Here is a 26,487-nt window from a genome sequence, read left to right as displayed (position 1 = left end):
ACGTTAAGCTGGAATAGGATTCAACAAGTACTTCTATTCCTTATATTTAGGACAAAATAAAATAAAAGGTATACATCTTTCAGAAAAAACATGGAAAGGTAGCACCTCGCATCATTGATTAAGACAGGTGAGAATAATGGGGTAGCAATAATTGATAGATCTATCTTTCTGTAAAAGCCACAATGATATTTGAGCACCTGATAAAAAGCAAAAGGCAGTGGGAGGAAAATAATGGCTGCACAAGGCTGTTGTACCAGAACTGCAAAACAAAGATCTGTCAATTGATTGAAGATGACAAAGATCAACCCCCAGTGCACCACACCAACAACAATACTACTATAGTCGTTCAGAGAATAAAACCCATTGAAGGTCATTTAAACTCGTCTAGATGAAAGGTAAGAACATCATCGGCTGTGTTTGGCAAAGGAGTGGGTCGCACCGGACTCAAAAACTTCCTCTCAAAATCAACCATACCATTTTTACTTTTTACATCACATCAATCACTTTTTATTATTATGCAAAAAAAAAAAATCACTACAAAACAAATTTTTTCACTTTTTATACAAAACATTCTGACTTTTTCCTTTCATATCAATCAAATCTGCTACAGTTTCGGTCCACTTCCTTTTTCAAGCCCTTTGCTAAACACACCCTAGTATAAAATTTCAACTGAAACAACCACCAGAAAACGATCATAATAATTGAAGTTGCTTAAAAATGCTATCTAAGAAAATAATTTTTAATTTTCAACTCCTCGACGCAAAAGAGAATAATGTAAGCCAATATAAAAGATCAGTAGAAATAACTTATATATAGCAGTTTGTTAGACAGTAAAAGTATTAAATTTTTAATGAGAGTCGCAAGATCAGTGGACAATAAATATATCAAGACTTTCCCAAGAATTATCCACAACACAAACAGGTAACTTCCGAGGGTGAGGACATTGAGCATGCTTTTTATGTTTGAAAGAAAATCAAGAAAATAAAATTAAAAATCCTGGGGCATTTGATGTGTGTAGTCTGAGTGGTCCTGCGAACAGATAAATAACAGAGAACTTAATCAAAAAGTGAAACACTTTAAAATTATCATGAAAACATTAGGGAAGGGAATTTTAATTATACTTACTTCGACAATAACCATGGTTTACAGCAGAAAATCAAGCTGACCACAAGATATCAACTAGCTCTGCTTTGCTTGAATCCATTCAACAAAATTGTCCAGGATCAAGGGCCAAGCAAGTTCAGGATCATAATTATCAAGATCCGGAAAACTTATCTGCATTAAATAGTGTCAGATGTAGCTCATATTTTACAAACTTTTTTTTCAACCTACAAAATAAATCATTTTTCCACTCCATTTCTTGTTTCTCTTTTTATTCTTATGAAAATGCTTGCCACATTAAAACACTCTTGATTGCTAACAACACAAACTGATCACTTCAACTTTGCAATTGAATAAATTTGTAAGCACTTCTGACTAGCATGGTACTAATACAACCTAGATCTCCATCAACCATATGGGCCAAGGGAGGTGGTGAAGCAATTGGTGCGTTTGTGTAAAATTTATGTTTTTCACATTGTTTGTAGCTTACACTCCACAAGGACAAGGGAATAGCAAAGGGAAATAAGTACACCAAAGTAAAAAACAAAAAAGATGGGTGGGGCAGCCCAACAAAACCCCCAATACAACTAGTACAGTGCAAAAAAAAAAAAAAACCTAAGATCTACTGGCAATGGACCAAATGAATGGTCTGGCCCATTGCATTATTGACCCATTGACTTAGAAAGGGGCTGCTTGAAACGGCTGTTTGTAGGAGCAGTCCAGAGACAAATCTGCTTGAAACAACACCTATTGTGTCAAGAAGTTGTAGCAACAAGCAAACTTGAAATCCACAATAAGGAGGGAGCAATGGTAGTGGTTAGACAGGAACCGACAAAGAGAAGCACCGCCACGATGTCCGGCGAGGGAGGTACCCAACAAAGTAGGCTTTTTGGATACCGTATTTGGATATGCAACTGGATCTGAGGGTCCATAGGCCCAAAAAAGGGTACCATCTATAGAGATCCAATGGAGAAGGAGAAGGGAAGTCATGGATCTATCACGTGAGCAAAAAATGGGTGACCACGCTTGCAGCTCCCACGAGCCAGATGCGTGGTGTACAGGCACAGAGCTAGAGGGCAGCAACAGGTACAGCAAAGAGCGGTGAAGGTGAAGGGGTGGCATGTGAGCAGAGGAGGGAAGGGAGACGTGATAGATCAAAAAGAAAAGAGGGGGGGTGTTCGTACTCACCAAAAAAAAATAAAGGGACTCATGGGAAGGATAAGCTCACTGGAGGGGGGAGGGGAGTGGGGTGTGGTGGAGACGAGCTCTTTGGGTGATCTCACTACATGAGTTTGATAGACAGAATGGTATGACTTAAATAACATGACAATCATAAGGTTTAGAGAACAGCTATGCCAAAGAGCCAGATGCTAAATGTGCTCAGCCCGAGTGAGCCTGAGCGCATCTAAAATAGATTATTGAAACCAGAAGTAGCCAAAGGGAGAGAAGTCTCCAACAAGTTTGCCATTACTACAACTAAAGTTAACATGAGCTTCAGAATCACTTTTACAACTTAATGCACCTAAATCTATCAGCTATCTTTTTGCTAAGCGAAACTAATGTGCAACAAAGGTTTTTCATCTCTGTTTATGACACGTTCTTTCACTTTCTTACAAATGCACCTGGTTGATCTTGAACCCATGATTCACCCTCTACCCGGTTCTTAAGGGGGGAAGAGGAGCCATTTGAGCAAGAGCTCATTGGCAAACATCACCATTTCTATCTTCCCTCTCAGCTTATGACTTTATGCCTTAATAACTAATTACATTTAGCTACTCTTAATTACACTAGAGGAAGATGTACACAATTGACAATCAGACCCCTTTGTTTTCTTTTTCTTTTCTTTTCTTTAAGAAACAGAACCCATCTGATTTCAAATAATAACCCTACTGCTGTTAAGATTCATTCCATTCTTTAGAAATGTATGTTTAGAAGTAGTTTGGTAACTTGTTTTCAAAAAGTGTTTTTGTCTTTAAATATAGAAAAGCTTTCCAAACACGTTACCAAATGAGTCCTAAATTTCCTATAAATGTTCCCAACATTTGAAAGGCCTAAACTCTTCCAATTGTTTTAAAGACATAGAAATCATTCTACATCAGATGTATTCTCTCGGTTCAATAACCAGTCCTACAGAATCCAGTTTGGGGCCACCCAAAAAAAACCGATAACTAAAGAAAAATAGTAATTTTTGAGTTTTGGTCAAGTAGATTTTTTTTTTTCTCTACAAATTAGCACTTTGACTATGACATTTACTTTGAATTATTTCAATATTGAGTTTATCTCAGACTAACAAATTCATTCCCACCATAGTTCCCCTTTTTAAGAATAAGTGTTATGGAATTGGCCTCAAGTCGAATGGTAAAAATCATAAAAGAATGGAGACTTCAGATGATTTAAACTTTGAAATGTAGAGCTCTAATTAGCACACTCCAAATGAGAATGAAAATTATATCAAATTTGGTTGATGATTTGTGATATTAACAAGTGGGACGTACAAAGTCCCAAGGGAAACCAACATCCATGGGGTGAGAAATTTCACCAATATGTCACATAGGATATGGTTTCCATTGAAGAAGAACAAACTGCTTGCTTGTAAATGTTAAGGGTAATGTGGAAAATTTAACAAACTGCTTGCTTGTATTTATTTATTTAGTTAAGAATTTAAGATACAGTTCATAATTCATTGCCTATGTGAAACAACACCCACCTCCCCCAAAAAAAAAAAAAAAAATCATTGAGTCAACCCAAATTCCAGCCAGGTCTATAATAAAAATTGGATGCCCCTGTCAGTACCCTAACAAGATATTAGTCAAAAGAATAGCACCCAAGGCACCATCAGAATATTTACAGGTGTCATAAATGGTGTTGCTTGACTACCCAATTGCTAGGGATCTCTAGAAACATTGTGATATTTTATTTTATAATTCATATCAAGTGGAAGTTGCAAACAACTTCAAGCCAGACAATTCAATGACTTGTGTGTAAGAGATAATTCTATGTATCATATATACAGTTTTAGCTTCACCGTGAAACCAAGAGGTAACTATAAAGTAGAACTTCAAACGTGGGACAATAGGCATTGGTATTTTCTTTCCCCCTCATGTAGCGAAGTAATAAAGTGTCCATGTGTATGTACATGCACATGCAAATGCAGTATAAACAGAATTCAGTTAACAATTTTACAATGATATAGATCTTGGAGTTGTACCATCTGTGCCATGCTAATAGTATATAGCAAAGAAATAAAGAGGGAGAAACACAAGCAAGACTTTGTAAACATAAGAGTACCTCATTGCAAAACCGATAAAATCCCATCCACTGATCCATGTTTATGACCTTGTAATCATTCTGACTCTGCATCCGGAACACAATCATAAAGGGAATAATTAATTTGCATTTTTTGGGGGGTGGGGGTGGTGGGGGAGTGGGGAAGATAAAGGAGAAGGTTATATGGGATCAAGAATTAAAAAATATTAGCATCACATATGGATAGGCTGTTTGCTTTCTAGTCTATGCCTATCAAATCAATCAGTTTGTTAACCACGCGAACCAAGATCCATGATACGAAAACCAAAATCAGAATGAGGAAAAAAAAGATATCGTGATGGAGGAATAGTGATTCTAGAACAATCATTTCAGATAGGCAATGAATAAGATGAATCTCTGCAGTCTCAACAGAAAAGCAAAACAATAGTCACCAAATCAATTCCACATTTTTCTCAGAATATGGCGGAATTCATAGGTACAACAATGCCAAACAGTGTGATCTATAAGCCAGGCAAACTAGAGTGGGGCTGCAACTATACAAATTTAGCAGCTTAAATTGATGTGGTTATCCCCCTCACCAGTATACATGAGAGCTGCGCTGCAGTCTATCAACTCTGACCATTAAAAATAACATACTTGGGCAATTCTAATCGATACTTGAACAATTCTAATCGCGAAAAAACAAACAAACAAAAACAAGATCGAAGAAAACCATAAAGGCATCCACTCACCTTTAAATACTCGACAAACAAGTCGACCTGCACCCGAAATTGGGAGCCTAAAACAAGATCCAATAATTCGCATATGCTCTCTATATCAATGCTCTTTTGCTTCTCCTCTGACAGAATAAATACAGATGGTTCAAAGTGGAGAAATATGAAATTAAAATAAGGAAAGAATAAAAATCATGTTTCAAGATTGAACATTGTTCCTCACAAAATCATTATACCTGTTAAGCAATACCGGAATCCATAGGAATAGAAATCCACAAAGTTTGATGGCCTCTTAACCTTCTCCGGACATATTGAAAAATAGAAAATCAGCAAACTTACAGTCTAACGCCAGCAAATCTTCAGAAAAGAAGCCATTTCAAATATTTATTACCTCTTTCTCAAGCTCCGGTAGGGCCTTTTTTAATTTATTTACAGTGTCAGCTCTCAATGCTTTGAGGCCTCTTCGCCACTCTTCCTGTAAGATGAGCAGTGTTTTTTTTTTTTTTTTATAAGTAATGATGATATAAAACAAAAGCGCAGAGGAGCGCAACCCATATACACGGGAAGTATAAAAAGAGAGCGCCTAAGAGGAAGAAAAATGAAAGAGAAAGTCAAAAAAACTAATCACTAAAGGAGCTAGCCAAGCGGCACAAGAGTAAAAAGTAAAAAAGAAAAAATGAATAAGTTCCTCTAAAGTTCTAGTGGAATTCTCAAAGCATCTAGTATTTCTTTCGCTCCATAAACACCCCATAAGACAAAGAGGGATCATCTTCCACACCACCGCACTTCAAGAACGCCCTCCCGTCCACCAGCAATCGAACAAGTCCCTTACCCTGCAAAGCATAACCCAAAGCAACCCGAACCGACTAAAAATAGTATGTCAAAGAGCACTTGCAATCTCACAGTGAAGAAGAAGATGATCGACTGACTCTCCGGTTTTCTTACACATACAACACCATTCCACTACCACAAAGTTCCTTTTACGCAAATTATCGTGAGTCAAAATTTTGCCGAGGGCCGCAGTCCACCTGAAAAAAGCCACTCGCAACGGCACCATAGTACGCCAAATACTCTTCCAAGGAAAGGCCTCATAGTCGATGTTGGACAAGGCCTTGAAGAACGACTTCACCTCGAACTTACCTTTCTTAGACGAGGACCGGCGAATATGATCCACAGTACCAAGGGAGATCTTACAAGAGTACAACCGATCGAAGAAAGAAAGGACCATATCCATCTCCCAATCCTAGACGGGCCGCACAAAAATGACATTCCACTTGACAACCCCATTCCTCCAAGTAAAGTTATCATTCACCCAAGCTTCTTTGTATCTAGCAATACTAAACTGGGAAGGGAAGACATGCTTCAAAGATTGTTCCCCACACCAAATATCATGCCAGAAACGAACTTTCGAACCCACCCCCACCTCAAACCGAATACCTTTGGCAAAGAAGTTCCAACCTTGTCGAATATGCTTCCATAAACCCACACCATGAGAGCCCGAAACCTCCTTTGTACACCACCCACCATCCTGGTCTTCATGCTTAGCTTTGATAATCTTGTACCAAAGAGTCTCACTCTCATTCGCATATCTCCAGAGCCATTTCCCCAAGAGAGCTTGGTTAAACTGATGCATCTTTCGAATGCCAAGACCACCGGAGCGCAAGGGACAACAGACTTGATTCCAGCTTACAAGATGCAACTTAGGCTCATCTCCCATCCCTCCCCACAAGAAATCTCTTTGGACTTTCTCAAGCCTTTTTGCTACACTCATAGGAATAGGAAACAGAGACAAAAAGTAAGTCGGAAGATTAGACAACGTACTCTTAATGAGAGTTAAACGGCCTCCCTTAGAAAGATACATTCTCTTCCAACCAACCATCTGACGCTCCCTTAGAAAGATACATCCCTTAGAAAGATGAGCAGTGTTGTCTCAACATAAAACTATACAACTCTGATGCAGCCAACTACTTACTGTATTTTAAGTAAATTTCAGTTTTGGCAACTTGAAGCTTTTTTATATGATGGATTCATGTGTAATATTGGATTGAGCCTAATTTTATATGGCTTTAATTTTAACTGTCAAATCATAAGGAGCCTAGGGTCAAATCAGTTCTTAATTTGGGTCTTTATTTCACGATTTATCGATAGTTTTATAATGAGGGGCATTTTTTTTTTTTTTTAACTCCCCCACATTAAGGGTAATCTAGTAATGGAGTTGAGTGTAAAAATTGTTTGGACCTTTCAGTGTTTTAGATTTATTTTCTTTGATCCGAAGTTAATGTTTATTTGAATTTTATTAAGTATTTAATAAACTAGTCAAATTAGCAGTTTAGTCATAATAGATTAAGGAAGAACCAAAGAGTCTCATATATATGCTTCATTGTACTCAAAGAAGATAAACTTGATTAGTGGAATATTGAGTAATTTGAGTTTCAAGGCAAGAGTGCCTAGAGTGTTCTCCTATTTCTCTCTTCTCCTTCTTTGGTGCACTGATGCAAAACAACAACAAAATTCTCTCTTTTCCTTCTTTTATAACCTCAAATCAGACCCCTTGTCTTATACCCTTTGAAACCTTAAAAACCCAAAGTTTTGAAAACTTTCAGAACAAATTCAAATTTAAAAAAAAAAAAAAAAAAAAAAAAAAAAAAAAAAAAAAATCTACTAGAACAAACGGGTGATATAAGGATAACTTAATAAAAATCAAATTGAAAAAGAAGAAACAGAAACAGAAAGAAGATACTGTAAATAAAATTTTCTTACCAGGGTAAAATATCCCTGTTTTTCCGCTTTCATTTTCCTGGTATGGCGGCCATCAATTTTATCAAGTGAGCTTGAGGGTGAAATTTGAGAAGTGAGATATCCAATGACTCTAAATAAAACTTACCAAGCAAGCATCAAGATCCTCGCATCAGTATGATCTACTTCCATATCAGAACAAAGATTTTCAATTCCCTCTGGGCTGTTGAAAAAAATAGTTAGTATACTAAATTGTACTTGCATTTCCAACTAGAAACAATTGCTTCTCACAGCAAAATTAACTAGGAGGAGTTTTATACAAACTTTTAATTATCATTAAAGTAAAATGAAATTCGCCAAATATCTATTATCCAATCATTTGTTGACCGTGATTAAAAAAAAAATCATAACCTTTTTCTCCTAGGAAAAATAAAATGCCACTTCTTGAGATAACAATCTGATTTGATCTCAGAAATAGGGAGAAATGAATTGCTTTCTTTTATGAACTAACAATTACTTTCTAAACTAACAAAACTTTTACTCGGAAGACAAAATTGTAAGTACATAGGTTGAATATACTACAGGCTCAAGATAACAAGTCAAAATTTGAAAGAGGAATGGAATCCAAGAAAGAATTGCAATATGTACTGCCTAAAGCATGCAGACAGTCAAATAATGAACGAAGGGAAATGCTTCTCAGCGAGCTCCCATTCAGCTCGGCATTGTTAAAGTATGGTATTCTTCTCACACCAAATTGTCCACACGACACACATTGGACTTTCCCCCTAACTCACACCACTCTCATGAACACTGAAATTCCCTTCCAGCTAGCAAACACTTCCATGAACAGTCCGAGGCAATCAAAACAAACGAAAGGCTAACAACCACAACACTCTTGCAATAGCACAATGTAACAATGGTCTACCATCTCACCACAATCCTTACATGCAACAAATGTCCACAATTATTTTTCCCTTTTTCTCATGTTTTCAATCATCAGAATCTTGCCAAAAACTGTTCTCCATTTTCCATGGTACCTTTGCACAACAGATATTCTTCCATGGAAATTCAAAAGTTAAAAGACACTCTAAGAGCCTTAAAAAAAACCACTAAGTTGCTCAAGAACTTTGGTTTTGCTTCAATATTTTACACATTTCTAAAAAAAAAAAAAAAAAAATCATTGTTTTTGAAATCCTATTAAAGTAACTTATCAAAATAAAAATAAAAACAAATCTGATTAAAGTTAAATGAATTGCCTATGCAATTTGTGCTCAAAGTACCTTTAACCATTTTAATTCCTTCACTTCCCCTCACCAATGAATTTATAAAATAAGTGTATCCACCTTACCTTTTTTTTTCTTTCTTTATTTCTTTGAAATCCGATTAAAGATTAAATGGATCACCTATGCATCTTGAGGTCAAAATACTAATAACCATTATGATTCCCTCCCTTCCCCTCACCATTGAATTTATAAAATAAATGTCTCCACCTTACCTTTTTTTCTTTTAAGATTAGTAAAGCCAAAGAATTTTTAGTTTTATTTTATCAAAACTTCATTAAAAATATAAAAAGGCGCAACTCAATTACACAAGAACTATATTAGAGAAACACCTAGAAAGGAAAATAGATCAAAAAAAGCATGAAAGTCGAGCACATTAGGAAAGTTGCAGTGTAAAGAGGTAAAAAGTATGGAAGAAGAAATGCTTTAGTTCCACCACCATTCTCTCGCAATTTTCAAAACTTATATCATTTCTTTCCCTCCAAAGATTCATAAAAGGTCAGAAAATATATGTACAAAGAGTTCCAAAAAATCTGGTTTATAGAAGTGGCAATTGAATTATCATGCCATGCTTATTGCACAATCCAAAATACTCGAAAATCCAATGAAGATTCCCAAAGTCATGCTTGAAACCTAAGAAGAGGTGATACAGTGTACGTAAAAAGGAAATTTATTTAAAAAGGGAAAATATACCTTACACTACTAGCCAAAATAAAGCATACATCTGCATTGAGATCTAATAACACTAACTGAATAATTACATGTGATATAATGTGCAATGCCAACTAAACATGGAATACAAGCCTCTGTAATGCAATTGACTTCGAAATTATAAAATGCTGACTGAAGTTTTGCGTAATTTAAAAGGCAAATAGTCAAACACTAAAGCCACAGATTATAGTTGGTATTGTGATAGAGCAGACTTACTCGATCATAGCAGAAGATCCATTTGCATATGAATAAAATAGGTTATCGATTCGTTCCAACTCTTTTGAAGTTGCTTTACTTGATGCTGAACAAATGAGATTCATGACGTCATAAGCAGTGATAGCTAAGTAATTAACAAAAACAATAAATAACAAATAAAAGATATTGACTCACATATCCATGATAACTGAGCTAGAATTTTTATTTCCACATATGCATAACGCATGTTACTCAACTCAACTAAGCCTTATAGCCAATAAAATGGTGTGGGTTCTATGGATCCCCCATCCACAAATCATGACTCAAGACAGACCACACCCATATAAAATTTAGGTGTCCTCACATGTACAAGTAAACTGGTTGCCTGCCCTCTCATTCATGCAAAAATTAAAAACAATTTCTTGCTGCAATTTCTGCATAACTCTCCCAAAAAAAAAACACTATTATAGTGATATGGCAATAATTTAACAACATTTTCAATATCTCAAAAAAAACTACTCCACTTCAAACAGAACTGAACCTGGAGCAGGAGCAAAAAAATTGTAGTTGATTGGTTGAGATTTAGTAACTGTTGCGCATGCTGGAGATTTTTTGTGACTTCCTTAATATCAAAACTTATGCAATGCAAAGCAGGGAACTCAGTGCACCTGGTCCAATGCTTATTGGTTTCCAAGTTCATGAGGTCAGAATAGAAAACTTAAGATACTATAAAAGCCATCCCAGCCTGTTACTAAACTCCAAGTTCAGCTTCATTCCTTATCACTCTGTTTGGTTCGCAACTCACACCTAAGAACACATAAGAAAAGAATGGAAATGTATCTTTGCTCGGTTATATAGAAAAAGTGGATTGAGAGAACAATAGAAAACAAGAAAAAACGTTTGAAGGTTTTCTTCCTTACACTTAACATTCTCTCCAATGTCATCTATTTTGCAGAGAAAATTTTAGGTGGCAAAGAGGAAATGTCAACATTCTCAAATTTCCCTTTCTTTTGTCAACCAAAAACTAGAAAAGAAAGAATTGCAATGTTTTACTTTCATTTATTTGCTCTAATTGCTGTCTTCCCTAATAAATTATACATCCTTTTAGTTGAAATAGTTAGCCTTCAGCAAGAGAGAACTCTTCCATTATGTTTAAAGTTCAAAATGTTCTTCAGTGGGTTAGTTTTGGCTTCCTTTTGTATACTCCATGTGCAATTAGGGGCGCCTCACGCTTTCCTTTTTCTTTAATAAAACTTCTTATTATCAAAAAAAAGAAAAAAAGTTCAAAATCCGAAATTTCTTGGGAAGTAGAGGTTTCATAACCCACTAATCCTTTTAATGCTAAACCCTTCTTTCAGATGTTGCAATGTACTAAGTAAACAGGATACTCTACAAATGAGTATTTGGTGTCTTCCAAATCCTTCTAAATTTATTCTTTCTTGGACAGTGGCTCTAAATAAGTTCTTAATGGTTAAACGCTAAAGATGGTAAATAAATCATACCGCTCAATTGTTTTACCACCGAACACCCGATTTAGGCATTTTATTAGCTCAATGGCTAACTTTTCCAACTCTTAATGCTTTATCTTCCCTCCGTCCCTCCGTGTTCATTAATTTAAGACAAATAGTTCATTAAGAATCAAAAATAAAGTAAATAAATTGATGGTAATTATAGATCATCTCTATGAACAAAGTCCACTTGCGCTTTTGTTTCCCTTTTGTACTGATAAGCAATAAGAATTCATTAAACAAAATCAAAAAGGTTAACCTGCCACCAATAATACAGATCACCCATGACATCAACAGCACTCAGACACTCAGAATAATTCCAATTCCAATCACAATAGCTCATAAAGAAAATAACCGAAAGTTAAAATTATATTCCAAAAAATAAAAAATAAAAAATTCTAAATCTAAATGAAACAAACAAAGCTGAATGAGAGGAAAGCGATCAGAGAGAGATAAAGAAAGATCGAATACCGGAGCGGAAGAGATCCACGGGCGAAGAATTGACAGACGGTGTTGAATTTGGTTGACCCGTCTTCCTCGACGCAGCGCGACGCATCTTCAGGAATTCCAGCGAGAGAGGGAGAGAGAGAATCAAAGCCTCCAGAAATCCCTCGAGCGAGCGAAGACGCTTTTCGTCGGTTGGAAGAGAGAGTTGGAGTTGGAGATGGAGAGATGGAGATGGATTTTGTTAATTCGTGTCTGAATTTGGGATTTGGGTCTCGTGTAATAGTGAAAGAGAGATGGAAGGTGATGACGTGGACGGGGTGAGTAGTGGGAACCGTCTGAGTTGGCAGCGTACCGTGCAACGTATGGTCGTTCGTTAGATTCAAGGTACAAATACGGTAAAGTGGAATCTAATCTAGTGATTGGTATTCGTAAATCACTCTCATCTCATGATTAAGATCCCACATAATTACTCATAAAAAATAAAAATAAAAATCCCACATAATTTATTTTAAATTGAGATTCTCAAATCATAAATTTTAACTGTTCATTTTAAGGGTGAAAAGACGGTTGAAATTAGCGGTTAGCAGTCTGCAACTGCATTCTACTAACCGCTTTTTTTACTAACTACTTTTTTTGAACCTTTTTGTTAGACTATTTTTTGGGGCCGATTTTGGGCTCACTTTAGACATTTTTTTTGCTCACTTTAAACATTTTTTTTTCTTTTTCATGGCCATTTTAGCATTAAAAATTGCTATATATCAAAATAATTGTTGGTCACCTTTTACACAACATATAACACAAATAAAATTACAACAAAAGCATCACTTCACTTGTAGTCTTATACACAACATACAAATAAAATACAAAAAACTTCATAAACTCACATTCAACATTTTCATAAAAATTCAATTAACCAAAAAAACCTATTTCAACCAACATCATCACAAACAGAGCAGCCCCAAATAAGGAAAAAAAAAAAAAAAGTATTATTGTGGATCACTTATATATATATATATATATATATATATATATATATATATAAAAGCGGTTAACGGTTAACGGTTAGAGATTTTTACTAACCACATTTAAAAGCGGTTAGCAGTTCTAAACGTCTAAAATAAACCATATTTCAGCATTTAATGAGAAAGCTACCCTCAAGGAATTTAATAAGTAATGTTTCCTCATTAAATGCTGAAACAAGGCTTATTTTAGGGAACGGTCTTTAAAGAGATCCTAAGGCCATAAATAAGACATTTGTCCCATTAATAAAAATAAAAATAAAAATATTATATATTTTTTAAAAAAAATTATTAAACAAAATTATAAAAAATTAAGGGGTGGTCCGGTTACTCTAAAGGGCCAGATCTAAAAAAAAAAAAAAAAAAAAAAAAAAACGTTTGGTCCTTGGGGGTGGTTCGGCCAACCCCAAGGCCAAACGATTTTTTTTTTTTATTTTTTTTTAGTTTGGGTTTGGGGGGTGACCGGACCACCCCCAAAGGTCATGGGGTCGTCCAGCCACCCCTGGCCGGCCATTGGGGTGGCTTGAGCTAAAATGGGGTGGTTTGGCCACCCCTTATGGCCAATATGGGGTGGCCAACCACCCCTTATCTTTTTACTAATTTATTTTTTTTATTTTTTTTAATCAGAAATATTGTTTTTTTATTATTTTTTTGTAGTTGGACAAATGTCCTATTTGTGGCTCTAATATTTCTAAGAATAAATCCTAGTCATGAACTGGATATTCTCCAGTCCATTATGAACCGGAGATGATACTATTCTTTATTTTAGACGCTAAGATGAGATGAACGGCTGAGATTTATAAATTTGAGAATCTCAAATTTAAAAGGAATTATAGGGGACCTCGATCCGTTTAACTCCCTAATAATCTTTAAGAATAATGTAACTTCTAAAAATGGGAAAAATATAAAAAAGCCCCCCAAACTGCCGGCCGTTTGTAATATAGCTCCACAATATTCAAAAGGTACTAAAGTAGCCCCCGAACTACCAAAATGTCAAAAAGACCACTTTTTTTTTTTTTATCCCTATAATATCCATATTCTTTTAAAAAAAAAAAAAAAAAAAAAAAAAAAAACCAAACAATTTTTTAACAATACATAAAAACCAATGGGCGAATAAATACAAAAAAAAACAAAAACAAAAACAAAAAAAAACGTTTTTTGGGAATAAATAAATAATTTAGGCCAACTACAGTGATTAATTTAGTTCAACTATAGTGACTATTCATGTCGTATTAAAATAAAATCAAAGGTACGGTTCTTGAGATATTCCCAAAAAAAAAAAAAAAAAATTTAGTCCCTGTAATCAAATTCTGTTAAAAAATTATTTTTATTCGCCCATTTATTTTACTTTAATACGACATGAAGCAATTTGTAATTTAGGCTAATTACAGTGACTAATTATTTATTTATTCCAAAAAATAATTTTTTTTTCGTATTTATTTGCCCATTGGTTTTTTAGTATTTTTCACTAATTTTTTGGTTTTTTTTTTTTTTACAATTATTTTATTATTTTATTTGTTAAAAGAATAGGGATATTATAAGAATATAAAAAATAAGTGGCATTTTTGATACATTTTTGTAGTTTGAGGGCTACTTTAGTACATTTTGAACATTATGGGGTTATATTGCAAACATCTATAGTTTGTGGTGGTTTTTTATATTTTTTCCTCTAAAAATTATTAAATTTGGGATGAATTTTGATCTGATAGATATTTTAAAAATCACATCAACTTTAAGATGATAAGAAAAATAGTTTTTAACATTAGGTTATTCATATAGAGGAAGAATGAACCGTCCTTAAAAAAAAACTGGGAAATGTTGTTATGAAGGGTATCATCTTACCTAGATCTCGTGATAGTGTTAAGCATATTCTAGATTTTATATTTTTGTAGGACTGATTCAAAGACTGATTAACATTATTACATGAGCAAGATAAGAAACTATTACGATAAAAATAGCCCTATATTATAGGGGTGTTCAAACGGGCGGTTGCCCTGCCAACCACTAACCACTTTGGTAGATAATTATAAAAAACTGCTAATCGCCTATGACGATTGCGGTTAGTGGTTTTAATGATAGAAAAAAGTGGTTAATTACTGCTAACCACCTACCATTATATATAATAATATAAATATATATTATATATTTTATATTAATAATAATTATAATATAACATTCAAAACGATGCCGTTTTGGCCGTGTATGACTATATTAGTATGTATGTGAAATATAATGTGGTATGTGATGTTTTGGGCCAAACCTTATTCAAAAACATTATTAGACCCAAAAAATAGCATGTTCATTTTATATTTTTGGAAATACGCTCAAAAAATAGGCTCAATGATGACTCAAAACACTTAAAAAGTTCAAAAATTCATATAGAAAAAGTAATTATAAAATTGCAGGTTATTAGTTTGAATAATCACTAACCGTAGGCTATAAAATAATTATTAACCGCCTAGGTGGTTATTAAAAATTGATAACCGTCCAATGCGATAGCGGTTTGCGGTTATAGTCAATAATCGCTAACTGTAACTGCTTGTGCAGCCCTACTATATTATGTTGGTCGAAGTTTTAGCGTTACTCTGTCATGAATCATATGTAAACTTTTGAATTAAGATCTAGTGTAATAATACTCAGTGCAATAGGGTAGGGATACGTGTATGAGCGAGCCCTACTTGCTCAAGCAAGTAATCAAGTAGTTAAAACCCCACTTGTTTTGGTTGTTTAGGCACCTGCTCAAACAGGTGACACCTCCTCGAACAGGTAGGACCTGCCCATGCACTCACATACTATTGCTTTACCAAATCTTTACTCGGAACTTTTACTACCATTTTGACCACTTATATAAATCTTCCGCTAACCTATTTATCTTTTCTTTTTTTTATGACTATAAAAAAAAATCAAAATATTAACAAATAACTTTCTTCACGAAAAATTTTAAATTTTTTTACTTTTATGTCATATCAAAATACATTTTCAACAAAATACAAAAAATAACATTTTTTAAACAAGGTTGTCAAACACCACTGGAACAATTTTTTATAATTAAATTTTATTTATATTTCTCTTATAGGGAAATGAAATTATTAAAATGCCCCTAAAATTTTTATTTTTGTTTGTAGTATTATTTAAAGGATGAAGATTTTTTTCAACCTCTAACCCATCTATTAAATTGATCATCCAAAGTAAAAATAAGACAACTCAAATGGGGAATATGACCAATGGGAAAGAGCCGGTGTGTAAAGAATTGATGGCCATGTCTAAGGTTGTTTTTAAAGTCTTTGTTTATCTTACTTTTAGCTTAAAATAGCATTTCGATAACTTAACGTTTGCCAAAATAGTGAAGGATTTAGATCGAGATTTTTAAGAATTGCAGGATCTTTGCAATTTTCTCAATCTTAACCGGTTGGAAACAACAAATGTGAATAATAAATGAAAAAGAAGTTATTTTTAGATAATTCAATCACACAATCAACTGTTTTGGTATGTTTGAAGGTGACCACAAGCTACTGGCTGATCATTCCATAACAAATAAAAAATGACCGAACCACCCAAAACACATGCTTTTGGGAGTGATCGACCACTTTTAAAGATGGTTAAAGTACCTTCCCAAAATGAAGGAATAAATGGACCATACCTAAAGTTATTGGGGTGGTCCGACCACCTCATCCTGCGTTAGGAGTGGTTGGTCATTGCTCCTCATAGCAAGTTTCCAACCACCCTTTGTGAATAACTTACCACCCTTTTGGCCTTGCAACTTTTCTTGCTTTATTTTCTTTCATATGACTCTCTCTGAATCTTTCTATGCAAATTGCTGCCCTGCCTTTACCTCTTCTTGCTTTTTTCTTCTTCTTTCTTTATGATGATATGACTCATTCTAAATCTTTCGATGCAAATTGCTGGCCCTTGCAATTCTTAGGAATTACAGAGTTTCAATCCAGATGATTAGATCATCTAGACGCATATCCTGACTAGGCAAATTAATTAAATCATCTTTGAAATGACCTGAGTATTTTCATTGCAGGACAGAACAGAACAAAAGAACAAAAGAACAAAACATTAGAGCAACCAAATATTGAGGTAAATAGCCAAAAATATACTCCAATCGCCATCACCATACTAAGAAACCTCAACAGGCATGGCCACTGCGTTTTCATGAACGATGTTGCTGCCATCATTGCAAGGGCTGAAAGCTACACTGTTCATGCTCCTTTACAAGTTGTTGAATGCCTTCCGTAATCCTATGCAGTTCCAATTTTTGCTTCTATTTGTATCACGAATCTCTGAATTCCTTTGTGACTGACCAGAACTCATGCCATACCTTCAAGACAGCTGCCATTGTTTTTCTCACTTTCAATTGCAAGTTGTATTACATTCAAACAAAACACTTACAATCCTAAAATCTAAAGACATTCTGGAAGATTCATAATTGTTGGGTTTTTTTCACCAAGATAATTGCAGAATATCTCATTAAGTTATTTTGATCATTTTCAAGTGAATATTCGAGAAATCATCTTTTCATACAGAACCACAACAAAAGACTCAACTTCACATCACACAACGACCATGAGTATTGGATACGGCATCAAAGGTGTACAAACTATGTAGCCACCTCTGAAAGAAAGCACGTGAAAACAGACACTGCACCCTGCAGATAACTTGAGCGAAGGTCTTCAGGAATAGGAGCACTAAAAACAGTGTCAAAGCAGCTTAGCTGACCATCACAGGTTGAGCCTTCAATGTCAGAAAGAAGCAAACCACATATCTCCTCAGCCATTTTTGAATAAGCTACTCTGCAAACACGGTAGTAAACAGCATTTAAATTCAAGTTGGAATATAAATACAAACCCTGTAAAGAACACAATTTTTCTCATGGAATTTTCTGAGTAATTGAGTAATGATGGATGGATGAGAATTGAAGGAAATTGTATTGATGGAAATTTGGGAAAAACAGATTGGGTTGTTATGAGGACAACCTAGCCTCCAGGAAAAGAAAACACCAACCGATCAAGGTTCTGGACAACCCCTACAATTACGTGCGCATACTAATAGGCTGCAGTCATTCTAACAACTAACATGGGTCATAGCCCATTATTCATCTCAGCCCATTTACAACACACACAATCCAATTACAAAATGCACACCTACTAAACACACCAGCTATTATTTTTGACATGTCCACACAAAATGGGAGAATGATTCGAACTAGTGACCTCTGCTTCATGAGACGTGGTCCCAGCCGATTGAGCTACATTTTGGAGACCACACCAGCTATTATTAGACCCATTACAAACAACAAAAAACAAGAACTAAATGAAAAGGACTATGCTTGTTCAAAATTGTTTTTGTTGCAAACACGACTCCAAATAAATTTAAAATTTCGTTTCTTCCACATTTGAGGAAAATTGGTGCCCTCAGGCACCACACACTCACATTCTGAAATATGAATCTCTTCTAACTATTTTTTTCTCTTAATTCTTTTATGCTTGTCTTATGAAAGCACATTAATGTGAATTCTTTTCAAATTTTGATGATAGGATGGCATATTAAAATTAGGTACTTGCCCAAATATGAAACATATGTGGCTTCAATTATGAGGTAGTTCAATGCAAAGGAGTGGTACAACAAAATAATACCAGAGGCCACAGAAAGTGTCTCACAAAAAGAAAAAGGTGTCTACATGCATGTTATCATGGTTGCAGAAACTGCGCCAAGGGATTGATATTCATACCTTGCATCAACTTGAAATCTGCCACCCAAAACTGCCAAAGACTCATTTAACCGGCCAAGAAACTCTCTACAAATAGCATTTTTGCTCTCAAAAGAATCCTGAAAAAGAACATTAGAGAAAGAAAGACAAATTATTTATTTTATTTTATTTTTTTGTAAGTGAAAGACAAGTTATTATTACAATGCATTTGAGTACATTCCATAAATTTGGGCAAATAGTTTAAGCATTCAATCTCCTTTGTCTGAATCCATACACCATAAAAGCCACCAAAGATCAATGCAATCATCATTGACCATATCCTTTTTATCATAACAAGCTTTCAGCTACTCCTTTTTCACTCTGCTAGCCTACTAGCAGCCAGATCAGTGCCACGGCTGTTTTGTGCTTTAGGATAATGTTAATGCTAGCCCAACAAGGGGAAGAGCAACTAAGTGAACGAACACCTGGTCCAATAATACAAGTCATGTGTCCCAAAAAATCACCACGCATTCATGACAATGCCTACATAGTACACATGCATTAATATCCTTTTTTTTCTTCGACCCAAAAGCCTAGAAAGGCCCATTCATCAGTCTAGGCATGGAATGAGTTCAAAAACACAGTTCAAGCTCCAAACCAATTTACAATTGTATAACCACCCAATTGAAGCAAGTAAGCTTTGATCTCTTAATCTAGTTCAGTTGGGCAGTTGCTGCTTTACACGTAGAGAGTAATGCAGAGAACAAGATACACTATTAAAATCAACAATCTCAATATTTAGGATAAGCTTTCATACCAGTTCACTCATAGTATTGTTATCTTCCTGCAATGAAGATCTCAATAGATAGAATGAAATATAAATTCCAGCTCCCAATTCCCAATTTTCAATTTCAGACTTATGGTCCTCCATAGAAGTAGCAAGCCTCCATATCTCCGAGTGTTTGGCTGCAACAAAGGGAAAACAGTTCAAACAGTGGCCTTAACTGAAGCACATGGAGTCCAGAACACAAGCTCACTCATTCCCTCTACTAGTGGAGGAGTAAGAAATATTAACAAAACTCGGCAATTATATCAATCAGAGATACAATATCTAAAGGCAGGAACCTTTCCACATGACTTTGCTAGATCTAGAACAATCCAATATTACTCAAAACCAGATATCTTTTTTCTAGTGACAAATAGAAATACTAGTGCCTGCATGAGAATGGAGAAACTATTAACCACTAGTGTCCTGAATATATACTTGTGGTTTTCTTAGTAGAAGACCAAGCTTGTGATTCAAGAATACTTCTGAATTTATTCCACATGAAAAATGGAACCAGACATACTATGAACCATATGAACATCAGGTTGTATCTAATAACAAGATTTGGAACTGAATTCAAATACCTAGATATTCTAGAAATTAAATAAGACTAAATTAAAGCAAAATTCATGTCTTGCCCCTTGCATCAAATATTCTAGGAATTCCTTGCAATGACAGTCAACAAGGCATTTAAAGACAGAAATTCTCAGATGACCTTCTAAACTAAGCTTCTCATTCCACATTTTTAAACCTCTTTGTTAAACCTCGAGAATGAAAGTTTGCCAACAGTATCACTAAATGGAATACGTAATGATAGATCACAAAAGCATAAGATACTTATGTAAGCTAAAATGGAACTTTACATAGATGAATATCTTATATGATATTCAAAGGCATATCATAATATAATGATCAGAATCTTCTCATTCCTCAAAGAATAATTCAAAAGTAAACCTATATTACTTTAAAGCCACAAAATGGTGCACCTCAGGTTTGACACATCCATACACATTGCAAAAAGGCCATGCCAAGTAACTTTTGGATACGCTCTAAATCTAATTATGTGAAGGTTAAACCCCTCCGATTATATAGCCAGTATCCCTACTGGTATGGGCGCACGCGCGTATCCACATCCATTTCCAATAGAAGATTCTCCGGAGCTTTAAGAGATAGAGGTACTATAGGTATGGACGAGGAGACAGCGTGGGTAGGAGCATTCCTAGCATCGGAATCAGTCCCAGTACTAGTATCCATCCCCCGACCCCGCACCATCACTATCACCAACAGAAGCAAAGTCATTTTGCTTTTTGATAAGTAAAACATCATCTTCAATTTAGCTATACAAGTTCTAGTATTGCTTAATTCTGCAAAAAACTGTATGGCTATCACAAAGGAATTCTCCAAATGATTGATTGATTGCCTTTAGAGATTCCTAGCAACTGGTAAAGATTTTTTTAAAAATTTTATTTTATGAAATTCATATAGTACACAAGAATCACTTAGTTAAGCAATAGATGAGATTTTACCTGCTAAGAACAATTTATGAGCAACCGACGTTATGAAAATAGTATGAGCTTTTTGCCAATGTGCACATTGAAGAAAGTGTTCAAGTGCCTTTGAGAAATCCCCACAGTAACTAAAGTAAACTGCCTGCATTGGTCAGGAATAATATAATTCAATCAGAGATACTCAACAAAAGAATCAGAAAATCTTTTTAATATCTGACACTACTCCAGTGGAATTAACTACAATCTTATTCATGTAGAAGATCAGGACAAAATAATCTTTCACGAAAACTTCACTAGAAATTGAAATTTAATAGTAGTCTTAAACGCCGCCACCAGCTAGACTGGAGTTTCAAAGCTAGGTGCAAGAAGCTCACCAAGCAATGTCGGACCATGCATAATAATCACACTAAACCAAAGAAAGGGCATCATGAAAGGGTTTGAGATATGTAAAGTCAACCAAATTCAAGAAACAATGACATACCATAGCCTCATGAAGCCACGCAACTGGAACGCCCAAGTTCTCAATAAACTGGCTTTGTGATTCTTCCGAACTCCACAATTCGCAGTACTGGAACAAGATTTCCCGAATGAGATTCACATGCAGATATGGAAAATCTTCACGGTAGGGCATATGAAGGATCACATAGATGGCCCAATGACATTTCCCCAGACACAACAGCTGCGAGACAAGTCCCATGTCCAGAACATGCAGATCATTAGAAGTTATAGCACCAATTGCTTCCAACACTGCACGCTGATGCCAGATCATATGGTAATCAAGTGGATCGTTTGTTGAACATAAGGCAGTGAACATTGTCTTCAAATCGCCAAACTCTCCCTCTTCACTGGCATGAAGAAGCATAAGATAATATGAGAAGTCAAAACGTTCCTCTGTACCCCATTTAATAACCTCGTCTACTGGTCCTTCATCAATGTACACTGGAACAGGATATGGAGCCTTTCCATCATCAACAAGATGTTGATATGCATGGAAAACAACAGGCAATGAAGTGTTAGGTGGTAGTTGATACCACATCAATAACCCTAGAAACCTCTTCCAATCAACATTCACATCATGCAAAGCACCATGAATATTACCAGAAAGCAATTCATAAAGTCTTAACCGGTCCTTCTCAATGAAACTGAAATCCAGCCTATTGATTCTCCAAAGATCAAGCTGCCGCAAAACATCAGCACGGTTAACCATGGAACCACCAGCCTGACTTAATAAACAGGCCAATCTCACATCTCCTTTAGAAGCTGCCAGCTCCACAGCTGCATCAAGCTGCCGCCCAGTCAAGAGTAAGAATACATGTTCTAGATAATTGGACTCATTCAAGGAGCTTATTGTATCTTGTACATGAGGGCAAACAGTCTCTTGCAACCATAAGCTGAACTCTGCCCTTCGAATAAGAGGTAGTGCTTCTAGGTCAACATCTGAAGAAGCTTCCTTCATATCCTGCATCATGTCTTCCTCATTATCAGCACCCAAGGACTTCGACTTTGAACTATTTGCCCGATTGGAAAAAAGAACTTTTATCAATTCCCAGACCATTACTTGATGAGACAAAACCACACGAGTAGAGGAAGCTAGCCCGGGAACATCCAACCTCCTCTCCAGAATATCTCCGTATTTCCTACAAATCTCTGGAAGCATTAGGCGATCTGAGACAAGTTTTTGAAGCCTCAGTTTGAAGGAACCAACTTCAACTACTTTTGTTTCATGATTTATCTCATTGTGGAGATTTAATGGAGAATCAAAAGCAAACCCAATAAGTTCCTCTCTGACTTTGTTATTTTCGTCTCTAACCACTTTATCAATAGCAACCTTCTCTAAATTGATAACAGATGATAACACCCTTTGAGAATCGTTACTACCTACAGGTGTACCAGTGTGAACAAGGATCCCATTTGGGCCCCACCCTACTCGAAATGACCTACCCATGAACAAACCTGCATCCACTATGTTGCGAGAATGGCTTCCAGTTACTGGTGTTTCTTGCTTGAGGTCCAGTTTAAAACCTGAACCTTCAGGTTTTATTGGCTTCAATGACATACCCTTATTTTGTGGGACCATCAGAATAGCTCCAGGAGAGTTTGAGTCAAAACTACCATGGTTGTACTCAAGCAATGCTAAAGGGGTTTTTCGAGCAACTGGTGGACTAGATCGATGGCTCATCCTCTGAGCAGAGTGTAAAGGTCTTATGTATTCTTTACCAAAAGATGGCTTCTGACATGTCAGTATTTCCTTAAAATCTTCCGCCTCCTCTTCCTCGTCAGGAAACATCAACATTTTCATTTCTCTCATTCTTACTGGGTCAAGCCCAAGATGAGCTGGAAGAGAGTGAGAGAGCAACACACCATTAGGGCCCACGTGTTCTTCATCAATATCAGGAATCTCACCGCCATTCACCCCCACAGGATTCTGAGCTGCAGTCGCATCATCCATTACAATATCTTCTTCATCATCGTCACTCAATCCAAATCTGCTGAAATGTTGAACCAAGAATTTCCATTCACCATTTGCTGGGTCAAATGAAATGAAGTGAGCCCCTTGTTTCTCTGCACTCATTCTTAATTTATCCCCAACCATCTCCAGTTTCCCCTCTTCGAAACCTAGTGATCTTACTCGAAGGACCAAAGTCACCTCAGCAGCCTTGTTAAGTCCCTGCCCAACCACAGGCTTGGCATTTTCATTTTCATACACAACTACCTCGTGCCTATGGAACTTCACAATGTCATCTAAATCTAACTGTCTAATGTCAGTCTCCCCAAGATATTTGACTGATCCATAACCAACCCTTCCAATCGTGAAATCCAAAACTCGGCTACAATAACCAGGGTCTGCAAGTTCCCGGGCAGCCAACTCCTTCAAACAGGGTTTCGTATAATAATCAGCTGATCTTAAATTAGGTAATATAACTTCAATGTCTCTCAAAACCTCACATGACTGAAAATCGGTCTTTTGAGGGATCCTTCTTTTCTTGTACTGAGATACAACTTCTGAACTAGTTCCCACATCAAAGTCCATACCACATGAAGTACTAAATGAGATGTTTCTCGTACCACGAAGTTCACTGGAACTCCCTAATAACATAAAATACTATATTAGTTCATTGATAACACGTATTACACTACTTCTCATACAAATAGTAATAAATCGTAATTTTAAGGCAACCAAATCGAACGACCAGAATTTCTCTAATTGAAATCATTTTGACAATCCAAACTCTTTTACCTCCACTTGGGGAAAAAAGCCAAATAAAAGTTGTCTTTTATCATTCAAAAGCCACCTTCAACCGCATTGAATAATTAACCCTAAATTCAACATGACACACATAAGCAAGCAACAAGCCCTAGAAATTAACAAACCCTATAGAACCTAGATCTGCGTATATCTGACCTGAAAATGACAGTCCCTGAACCTCCGTTTGATTACCAAGAAAAATTGAGGAACGCAAAAGGAATGAAACTCTCAATGTTATGCTTTTACTTTGTTTTTCTTGTTTCTACATCATCTCGGCAACCAAACAGAGAACAGAGAGAGTGAAAAGCGGAAAAACAAAGAAAACAAACGTAGACTTGCGTAGTTAGCTAGTCGTTTTATGTTCTCAGGTCTCAACTAATAAGAAGGTTAAAATTCTAGGCAGTTATTTTCTTTTCTTTCTTTCTTTCTTTCTTTATTTATTTTTTCTCTTTTCCCGCATTTTCTGAGCAATCAAACACAATCAATGAAAACTTGAAGGTGGCGATGAGAGACTTAGGACTTACCAGAAACCGGGAGCAGAGCAGGAGACGCCATGGTCGCCGAAGAAGGAGTGACTGGGTTTTGCTAGGCCTAGTTCTCCGGCACTTCCAGTCTGGTGAGGCTACAACGGTGGTGACTTGTAGGAGGGAAAGGGCTCCAATGCTTCATAGACATATTAAATGTGATTATAGACAAATAGGATAAAGTGTTCTTTTTTCTTTCTTTTTTTTCTAAATTATAATCTAATAAATTGACATGTATCATGAGAAATTATGCATTTTTAATAGATTATATAAAATCGGTTTAAAAAAACATAGATAGAGTATATAAAATCATATGTTCTAAAAATATATATTGATTTAGTTAAAAAAAAAATTAAAAATTTTGTTTTTTTAAAAAGAATAAATATAAAATTAGTCAATGTGGTTAGCCTAAATTACAAATCATTCCATTTAGTAGAAAAAATAATTTAGAGGTCCTGGACGTAGGCTAAAATAACAATTTCGCCATTGCAGTTAAATTCCATAAATTGTTAGTGTGTCACGTCAACACCAATAATATGATGACATATGGTACTCTTAATAAAAAAATTTAAATATATTAAAAATATAAATATATAAAACTAAAAAACTGAAAAATTAATTTTAAAAAAAATAAATAGAGGGGGTCACCAATAATATGATGACAAGTGGAATTTGACTGCGGTTACTAAATTGTTATTTTAGCCTACCTCGAGGATCTCCAAATTATTTTTTATACCACAGAAAGCGATTTGTAATTTAGGCCAATCACATTGACTAATTTTATATTTATCTATTTTTTAAATTAATTTTTTTGTTTTAAAAAAAAAAATTAAAAATTATTTTTTAACTTGTTTTTCAACTTTATTGGAATATTTTTGTATTATTGAGAAATTTATAAAAATATTTTTATCTTCTTGTTAGCTTGAGGACATTGATAATTTTTTTTTTTTTTTAATTATAATAGAGGTTTTATTCTTATTAATCAATCATAATCGTGGGACATAGTGCTCTAATACAATGATCTCAATAAGACATTCAGGGGAGCTATGCAGCCATAGCCTATCCATCTCCTTCGTCCTTGCCATTCTAGTTAACACATGAGCAGCTTGGTTGAACTTCCTACATACATGAGCCACAGACCAATGTGGGATCTCCTTAAGCTCTGAACGAATATCCTCCATCAAATGACCTATACGACTCCAATCCTCCTTTATGGAATTCACTGCATCAACAATAGACTTCACGTCTCCTTCCAAGCAAACCTCAGCCATGGCCTCAGCAGCTGCGAGTTCAGCTCCACCTGGCCTTGTAACGCTCCTAGCAGCAACCATATGTCATAGATGATCTCGAATGACAACACCCAGTCCCATACTGTCACTATGTTTTCCAAGAGCTGCATCCCAATTCACCTTGTGCCAACCCATAGAAGGAGCCCCCACTTTCCCGGTGAAGAAGGTCCCACCAACACCCCCAGTGGTTTTGGTTCTCCTTGCGCTTGTTGGAACTCCCTCATCGCTTCAGCTGCACTGACTACAATGGCCGAAGGGTGCTTCATGGATTAAAGCATTCCTCTGTAACCAGATTCTGCGAGCAAGGATCACAAAATTATGGAACTCATCCAAAGAACATTTGCTTAGCATCCCTTCTGCAACTCTCAGAAAATCAGGCTCCTCAAAATGACTATTCTGGAAAATTAAACAAGCTCCGCTCCAT

At 35.6% G+C, this 26,487-nt stretch overlaps 2 protein-coding genes across 2 annotated transcripts; both read right to left on the bottom strand.

Annotated features, from left to right (window-relative positions):
- Positions 1-855: 855 nt before the first annotated feature.
- LOC132187341 (defective in cullin neddylation protein (DUF298)) lies at positions 856-12,227 on the bottom strand. Its single transcript, XM_059601629.2, has 10 exons — positions 11,983-12,227; positions 10,025-10,109; positions 7,966-8,040; positions 7,842-7,878; positions 5,473-5,556; positions 5,318-5,378; positions 5,100-5,206; positions 4,390-4,455; positions 1,126-1,275; positions 856-1,029 (listed from the first exon to the last, which is right to left on the bottom strand). The coding sequence occupies exons 1-9, from the start codon at positions 12,065-12,067 to the stop codon at positions 1,180-1,182; spliced, it is 696 nt and encodes a 231-aa protein (XP_059457612.1). The 5' UTR covers positions 12,068-12,227; the 3' UTR covers positions 856-1,029; positions 1,126-1,179.
- A 4,264-nt stretch (positions 12,228-16,491) lies between these two features.
- On the bottom strand, positions 16,492-24,911 carry SAR3 (SUPPRESSOR OF AUXIN RESISTANCE 3). Its single transcript, XM_059600414.2, has 6 exons — positions 24,775-24,911; positions 21,485-24,090; positions 21,022-21,145; positions 19,487-19,635; positions 18,712-18,809; positions 16,492-17,773 (listed from the first exon to the last, which is right to left on the bottom strand). Exons 1-6 carry the CDS (start codon positions 24,803-24,805, stop codon positions 17,581-17,583), a joined length of 3,201 nt encoding a protein of 1,066 aa, XP_059456397.1. The 5' UTR covers positions 24,806-24,911; the 3' UTR covers positions 16,492-17,580.
- Between the last annotated feature and the right edge of the window lie 1,576 nt (positions 24,912-26,487).

Source organism: Corylus avellana, chromosome 6, assembly GCF_965113065.1.
Source record: "Corylus avellana chromosome 6, dhCorAvel1.hap1.2, whole genome shotgun sequence".
NCBI classification, from domain to species: domain Eukaryota; kingdom Viridiplantae; phylum Streptophyta; class Magnoliopsida; order Fagales; family Betulaceae; genus Corylus; species Corylus avellana.
This window is presented reverse-complemented; position numbering and strand designations above follow the sequence as displayed.